Consider the following 8494-nt stretch of genomic DNA (forward strand, 5'->3'; position numbering starts at 1 on the left):
GAAAGCAGCAGCTGGAAGCAGAACTAGAACATAAGAAGGAAGAGACAAGGTAAAACTACATGTCCTGATCCAAATGATCAGTAATAGCGAACATAAAAATGTCTGGCTTAGTTAAAAGCTTGAATTCATGTCAAAAAATTTCATCTTAATATCCAAGATATTTAGTCCTAGAGCCAGATGTGCTGAGGATCCCAGCAGGAAGACACATACCAGCTGGCCCTGCAAAATCAGCAGGTGGCATCAGTCTGTAGCTCAGACTTGACACATGTGCCCGGCTGGCCTGGGTGAAGTTCCTCAGAGCACTACCCTGACCTGTACTTCATTATTCTGAGGGGGAGAGTATCACCTGGGGCTTCTTTCAGCACAAATGTGAAATGCTCACTCACAGCAGTCAAGTTAATAAACATGGTTTTGAATCTACCAGTAAAAGTATGCCCAAAAGTTTAAATCAGCTGAAAATTGTAAAAGCAAGTTCCTCTTACTGCTGTCTGAGAACTTTAAAGTTGAAAAAATGTGGTGGCAGTGTTGTCCTCACCGTGCTAGCTAAAACTGTTAATTTGGGAAGTTGCTACTGCTGAATTTGCTTGATTTTTTTGTTTTAGACGAAAAACAGAAGAAGAACGTCAGAAAAAGGAGGATGAACGAGCACGGCGAGAATTTATTAAGCAGGAATATATGAGAAGGAAACAATTAAAGCTCATGGAAGACATGGACACTGTCATAAAGCCACGTTCCCTCTCAATCAAACAAAAAAAGCCACGTCCAAAATCTATTCATAGAGATCATATTGAATCACCTAAGACACCAATCAAAGGTCCACCAGGTAACAAATGTTCATGTGGAAAAAGAGTCTGTTCATGCTAAAACACCAGCTTGGGGTTTAGTACTAACAAGCACGTGCATTTATTATATGTCTTGGGCTAAGCTGAAGCTGCACGTGACTAAACTGGAAAGCAAAAGCTGCCAATAGCAACGAAAAGATGAGTGTCACTTACCTGCTATGCATGCATGCATATAACAACAAACAAAAAGGTTAACTGTATGAAAACCTGGTGGAAGCACCAACATGTGTTGCAGGTTTCATACACACCCATGTATTCTTCACTAATCTCTTCTTAGTCCTGTAGAGCTCAGAATGAGTAACAGTTTGGAGCTAAGAGATCAATTAATAAAATGATTATAAGGTAAGAGTACTTAAACTTCCACTTGATGCAGACAAAATTAAAATAAAATCTTGTATTTCATGTTTTTTCTATTTTGCTCACTTAGCTACTGCATGTAGGCCTTATCACATGGAACAATTTGGCATTCTTTAAGATACCATGTTACTGCAGTATTGACTAGAAAAATTACTGCCTATTTACAATTGGAGAAAGAGTAACCAGGCTGTTCAGTGATCATTTTTGTTGCAGCATTGTACAGCCTTGTTATTCTGCTGTATTTTCTCTAGCTGCTTCCCTCCATCTTCCAGTATACTTTGAAGTATTCCCTTAACACCTTCCAAAGATTCCATTCCAAGCTTTAAATTAAATCTCTTAAGCTCTCTTTCATGAGGACTTACTAACTTTGATTGCATTCTTCAATTTGCATAGTGCCAGTATTCCCACGTCCATGCTTCATGTTAATGCTTAGTTTGAGACCATCCCAGGTGGCTGCAAATGGCTGGGTGTCAGCAAGTGTTTAGATGCAGTGCACCACATATGCATGCAGGTATATCATGTATGGGTGTAAGAGTCTCGTATTTAAAAGCTCTTACTGACTTTCTGCTGCTGGTGTTGGGTCTAATGAACAGACTCTACTACTTGCTTAGGTTTATACGCCTTAACTTTGTTTTTATCCAGGTTCACAGCTTTATCGTGTTTTTTCAGTATCTAGTCTTTCATTGGCATCGCTGAATACAGGGGACAATGAGAGTGTGCAGTCAGGCAAGAGAACACCAAGGTAAAGCTAAAATAACAGTTTCATTTAATAAAATTTGATAATCAGCTATGTAAAACTAGCATGAATTTTAAAGAGATCATGTATATATTGTGTACTCCAGAACAGGTATGTTTTCCTGATTTGAGACATTGATAATTTCTGCTGTCGGGCATTAGGGAACCAAGCCATGATCATTTGTTTCACAAATTTTACTAAGTAAACCAGTTGAGCAGCTATAAATGAGGTCAAACCAAAATGCTATTCACACAGCCTCTTTAATTCACCTACTTGGATTTAAGTCTCAACTTGTGGATATTTCATTAAACCTATATGCTACGTGCAGCTACATAGCTTCTTTCCTTTTTTTAATATTCTTTTCTGGGGTTTTTTTCCCCTTAGCAGTCGTACAGGGAAGTATTAAATGTTCACTAGGACTTCAGCCTTTTCCAAACACCCAAATTTATTTTGCATTAAAAGTCACCTGGAAATTAAATAAGAAGAGATTAAAATAAGAGAATTTTAAAATTTTATTTCCAAAATCTTTATTATGGTTCAAAGGAAAATGATTATTTCTGTGTAACTATGTAATCATATTCAGAGGAATACTTTTTTTATATATAGAAAAGAAATAGGGAAGAAAGGGAAACTAGGAAAAGGAGTTTGATAGGGAGTACTATATGTTACAATATCACAGCATGTTTTCATGGCAAATATGCATCACTTATCAACTCTGACATGCCTGAAACATGCCTGCCAGCTGGTTTCAGTTGACTTTCCAATTTCCTTGATGTCTTGAGAACTGACTTGAGAACTGGTTATTGCATAAGAAACTGTAATAAAATGATCCAAGTGTCCTAAGATCTCTTAAAAATGATTTGGTTTAACTGAGAAGGGGTTTTCTTCCAACTATATTAGCTATTAGAAAAGGCTTGATGTAGCTTATCTACACAGACCTTACAGAAGATAACCCTTATCTATGTCGTTTTAGTTGTACAGTGCTATGCTTCTAATGAACAGTACATCTTCCACTGTCTTTGAATTTGATTTAGGGGGTCAAGACTTTTAAGATATGATAAAATTCAGTACAAAATGCTGAAAGGAACAGAGTTGAAGGAATTTTCAGTATCTTTCCAGATACATGTTACCACCTTTTCCTGACATCAGAATTGTCTTTTGATGATCACATTGAGTGAATTTGTGATACCTTTGAGGTCTCCTTCCCGCAGATGCTAATCACAAAAGGTGTAGGATATATAACAGATTGATATTTCACCTATTGCTGATTTTACTGGAAGTTAGCATGTAGATAAATGCTATTATAATACCACTTTTTTTTCCTTATTCTCTGCTGGGGGTGCCTTTCTTCTCACTTAGAAAAATATTCATTTCCAAGCTGCAAATTGGACTGGCTTTTGCAGTAGCTGTAATCAAAAAAATCTTTAAGTATCTTGTAACAATTTAAGAATAACCTGAAAATATTGCTTAGACCTTAAAATGCAAAACTATTCACATTTGAGTGCTGACACAGCCTGAAGAATTGCAGCACCAGAAGCTACTGCTTGTGAAAACAAAAATTAGAAAGGAAATTGTTTTGCTGTCTTAAATACAGTAGTTCTCACTGCCAATTGATGTAGTAAGTAGAAATGAACTAAATTTTTACTTCACATTCATCATTCTATCAAGAAATGGTTCATTTGCTACATGAGATATCATTGTTTTGTTAGTACCAATGCAAAAGTAACCTGAATTCCCACTTTGTAATAATATTCCACAGCTTAGAATATCTATTAGGTTTCTTTTCTCAGATGTAGCCCAAAAATTTACTGACATCCACCTCACATAAATACCAACTTCTTGCATCACTCAGAACACTTTATATGGAACATGAACTCAGTTATCCATTAATTTCCTCTGTAAATATTGTACATTTAGGTTTATAGTCTACACTTCAAATAATTGTGTTCTACCATAACACAGTTTACTTTCCTTTCCTATTAGAAGGCATGTCTGCTGAACACTGTGATTTTTTTAATAGATTTTTAAATTAATGTTTAGGTCCGAGTCGGTGGAAGGATTCTTATCTCCAAGTCGCTGTGGTAGTCGTAATGGAGAAAAAGATTGGGAAAATGCTTCTACAACTTCTTCAGTCGCCTCTGCTACAGAATACACAGGTCAGGGGCAGCAATATTAAGAACCTGACTGACTATTAGTGGTTCTGTGCATGAGAAGTTTGTAATTATCTTTGGTTTCATAAAACTTGATTGAGGGCTTTTCATAGAAATGTTAAGGTGGTAACAAGACAAGGTTAAAATTTTAAATCTGAAATAAAAGTACTGAGTCCATACCATTTGTGATAACCAGAATAAACTGCAGTTTGGCTCAGAACAGCAAATGGGCTTGAATACCAGTGGGCACTCCAGCAAGGCAAGAAAAGTTTAAATTTAAGTTCAATTTAGAATAGTTACAAAAAGCAAAAAACAAATTGCAACAGGAAAAATATCTACTTACTGTTAATTCCAGTATACTTCACCTTTTGTTTCCAAACAGATCCTTTCTTATTTACCAAAAACTTTACAATCTGGCCTCTAATTCATTATTATATTATTAAACAAATAATAGTGAAATTGTCATCCCTTTTCTCAAGATATACAGCACAAGATATTGCAAAGACCTTGCATCATCAGGATTATAAAACCTGTGTTTCTTGCCCACCTAATATCCCATTGTTTGATAAAGAATAAAGCAATGTTGGTGTTTTCAATAAACTTCTAGGGAGATCAGGTTTGATGGATGGGCCTGCTGGCAAGTGTTAGTTTTGAAAATAATCTTATCTCCTTTCTGCTGAAATTACTGCAGTCTGGAAGGGCAAAGTGTTCATTCTGAACATCTGAAAGTACTTACGTAGTTTAGAATCGGTCAGTTTGTGTCAGTTTGTGCTACTTGCATGTCAGATTCAATTACAGGATGGATAGCAAGGCTTTGCCTGGGTGGTCTTGCTGAGTTTTCTCATGAAGACCTATACTGCTGAAGAGCATCTTTTAACAGCTACTCTGTAGATCTTACTTTTAAATGAAGGAATATACAGTTCCTAGGAATTGAACAGAAGGCTTTTTTCACATACTTTAATATCTTCACTCTGTCAGTCAGATTTCATATGGATGTTTTGTGTTGATTCTAGGCTTTTTTCCTTAAAGCCTAGACAAACTGAGATATAATCTTAAATTTAATTGATAATTGCTTATGTGTAATATTCCTTTCTAAGACTTGGAATTTGTACTTACATGTTTTTGATGGTTTTTTTTAAATGGTCTTGATACAAGTGCACCTGTATTTCAGAAATTAAAATGGAGATTTCTCTTTCAGCCAGATGAGTCAAATCTTTTTACAGACAGAATAATCTGGCCAGTGTCGGGGCAGATCTCATCCCTGGTTTTGGGTAAAACATTTCTGGAATACAAGGTGGACAGGCTAGAGTTACTCTAAGCACTGCATCAGTTTCATTGTTATACCTTTCACACTTGAAATCACAGGTGTAGATGAAGAAAATGAAAGAATTTGCTCCCTCCTGAATGACTGAAATGTTAGTTAGAAAATGCAAAACATTTTGTTGTTCATAGAAAAGGTCCTCTGAGAGAAAACTTATTTATCAAGACTGCCAATAATGATGATTTAATAATGGAAGACACTTTTGTAAGCAAATTCAGTAACAGCTGAAAGAATAACATTTTACTTGCTTGTGAAATTTGCAGTCTGTAGTCTGTATTCCTGTATTTGTATTTTTATGCATGCAAAAGATCCATACCAGAAGTGCTTCATAGCATTTCAAGTAACTCTTTGTTGGCTTGTTCATTAACTTAGTTTATTTGTCATTCTTCCTCTATAGGACCAAAGCTCTTCAAAGAACCTAGTGCTAAATCCAATAAGTATATAATTCAGAATGCACTGGCACATTGCTGCTTGGCTGGAAAAGTAAACGAAGGTCAAAAGAAAAAGATACTGGAGGTAAGGGTATTTTCCCCTAAAAGCATAAACACCTGGGTTAAACCACAGTCAGACATTAGGAAGGCCCTCAAGTATAGATGCAGATACTGAAAGGAGTCTTCTGAGGTTATGCCAGCTCTTAGTGAAAGGCTTGGTTAACTTCTGTGACTTGCTTCCCCTGTAGACAGAGAGGTTCTCTAGTGCTGTAGAAACAATAGCATTGTACATGCAGCACAAGAAGCTGAATTAATTGACATGGTGATTAATCATTACTGCTTGTTTAATGTGGGAAGTTCAATATGTAGATTTTTATAAATTGCTCACAAGCTTGTTTTTCCTAACATGGAAAATACCCATCTTATACAGTTCCTCAGATTAGGACCTTTAGAACTAAAGCGTAGCGCTCTCATGAACAGAAAGAACTGAAATACATCCCTCCTAGGCTTTTCTCCAGTTTCAAAGCATTGAAGCAAATTTAGGACTTTTGCTACAAATGGTGCCTTCCAGCCTTTTCTCTTACCCTGGTACAAACTTTTCGGAAGATGCACAAATACTGTAAGGGTAAGAACTTGGGGACCAATATGTTTCCATGCAAAAGGAGTAAAAGAGAGATGAGCATTGAGAGTAATGGGACTGTTCCTTTTCACCAGCTGTGACAAATTTGACAGATTAAGTACATCAAAGAATACAGGTACTTGGAATCTGGATTTCTTTTCTGGAATAAGTTTCACAACAGTATTTCTTGCCCTTTCTTCTCTTTGTAATTCTTCTGCATTCATGTCTAGATGCTGCCTTCTCTGTCTTTCCAGCTACTTTTTGGAAATAACAAGTGAGAAATCAAGACAGCCTTTTTCTGTTCAAGTGACTTTATGGTTTGACCAAACTTGAATGGATTTAGGGAGGTTTGAAATCTCATTTTTGCACTAGAGGATCTTTCATACACATCTAGACTTACCTAAATTTACTGTTCCCAAACTTGGAACTATTAGACCTGTTTGATGAAATGGATCTAAGAATTTTTGTTTGGTCTCTAAAAAATTTGCTAGGATGTCTGTTCTTGAGGTACAACTAAACAAGTAGAGCTGAAATTGTCTAAATAAATATGGTTTTGCTTGAGAAAGATAGCTGCCTTATCAAAATTCAGGTAAGAGAGGCTTAGTAAATTCTAATAATTGAAAATAAGGTCTTTTAGTGGATAGAGTTAAAATTTCAACTCTGGTAGAAAACAGATTCAAAATGACAGTCCAATGCTTCTGAATGTCTTCTAACTACAATGCAAAATTCATTTTGTGAATCTTTTTCTTTCTTTCTTTTAAAGGAAATGGAAAAATCCGATGCCAATAACTTCTTAATCTTGTTCCGGGATTCAGGCTGCCAGTTCAGATCTCTGTATACATACTGCCCTGATACTGAAGAAATCAATAAATTAACGGGAATAGGTCCCAAATCTATCACAAAGAAAATGATAGAGGGACTGTATAAATACAACTCTGACAGGAAGCAATTTAGCCACATACCTGCTAAAACTTTGTCTGCCAGTGTTGATGCAATTACCATTCACAGCCATTTGTGGCAAACCAAGAGACCAGTAACTCCTAAGAAACTTCTACCCACCAAGGCATAGTAGATGGGAAAAAATTTGCTTCAGACAATTATGATAAACTTGCACTTCATCTTTACTGCCTATAGGAAATAGATTTCTAGTTGCCAACAAGACTTTTAGAACTTAAACTGGACACCCAAGTTCTATTATCATGTCCAACTGGAATGTAAACACAGTGTTTAGGAGTGCAGAAGATTATCGCTTAGGTGATTACAGAAATGTTTGACTTGTGTGGAGATTTGTATGTGCTAATACAATATATAGAGTATATTTGCTCTGTATTTTGATTAGAAACACTGAAGCACTGAATGTTCCTCTTTAGTGACTCAAACTACATTTTTTTTTACATCTGTTGCCTTATATGTTTGTATTTGTGCTTGTCTTGAAATATTTTTTCTTTCACTAAAAGAATACTTCTTAATATTCTCAATACCATTGAACTTTGCATACAGACTTACAGTAAAGATTAAACGAGAGGTTGCGTATCACCGAAAAACAGCTGAATGGGTCTGTTCTGCAAGATCCTTATTGTGTATTGTAACAAAATCAAGAATCATTCCCCTTAGCAGTTACAATTTCTTTTCAATTAAATAACACTGATTTGCTCACAGACTAAACAGTAAAGGAAAAACCTTTGAACTGCTTGAAGCTTCCTTCACATAAATTAACAACTCAGGGTATAGTTCAGTGATGCAGTTATTCCTGTTTCAGTAGGTTGCCATCTGAGATGTAATGACTGACCATGTGCGTGTTCCTAATAGCATTAAAATGTAAAGTAAAAAAAATCTGGTGGACCTCTAAAACAGTTGAAGCAAATGTGCTTTATTCTGCATTGTTCCAAATGAAGAGCGAGCCCACGGTCAGGTACTGCTTCTCCAGGGAAGGAATAGGAACTTGTGAGTTAGGTCCCTGACGTTTGCCTGACAGAACACTAAAAATACTCAGAAGAATCACATAATTCACTAAGTCACAGATCTTTCAGAAGTCATT

At 36.0% G+C, this 8494-nt stretch overlaps 1 protein-coding gene across 2 annotated transcripts in view; it reads left to right on the forward strand.

Annotated features, from left to right (window-relative positions):
- The window catches only part of CAMSAP2 (calmodulin regulated spectrin-associated protein family, member 2), an 84845-nt gene extending 76710 nt beyond the window's left edge, over nucleotides 1–8135 (forward strand). For both annotated transcript variants that reach the window (XM_010018686.1, XM_010018687.1), the window contains 6 exons: nucleotides 1–49; nucleotides 603–823; nucleotides 1869–1941; nucleotides 3976–4091; nucleotides 5804–5922; nucleotides 7220–8135. The exon at nucleotides 1–49 is cut by the window's left edge and continues 109 nt beyond it. In XM_010018686.1, coding sequence (XP_010016988.1) covers nucleotides 1–49; nucleotides 603–823; nucleotides 1869–1941; nucleotides 3976–4091; nucleotides 5804–5922; nucleotides 7220–7525 — 884 coding nt within the window. In that variant the 3' untranslated portion in view covers nucleotides 7526–8135. The remainder of the gene's footprint in view (nucleotides 50–602; nucleotides 824–1868; nucleotides 1942–3975; nucleotides 4092–5803; nucleotides 5923–7219) is intronic.
- The last annotated feature ends 359 nt before the right edge of the window (nucleotides 8136–8494 follow it).

This window comes from Nestor notabilis, unplaced genomic scaffold, assembly GCF_000696875.1.
Source record: "Nestor notabilis isolate BGI_N333 unplaced genomic scaffold, ASM69687v1 scaffold18627, whole genome shotgun sequence".
Lineage (NCBI taxonomy): Eukaryota > Metazoa > Chordata > Aves > Psittaciformes > Psittacidae > Nestor > Nestor notabilis.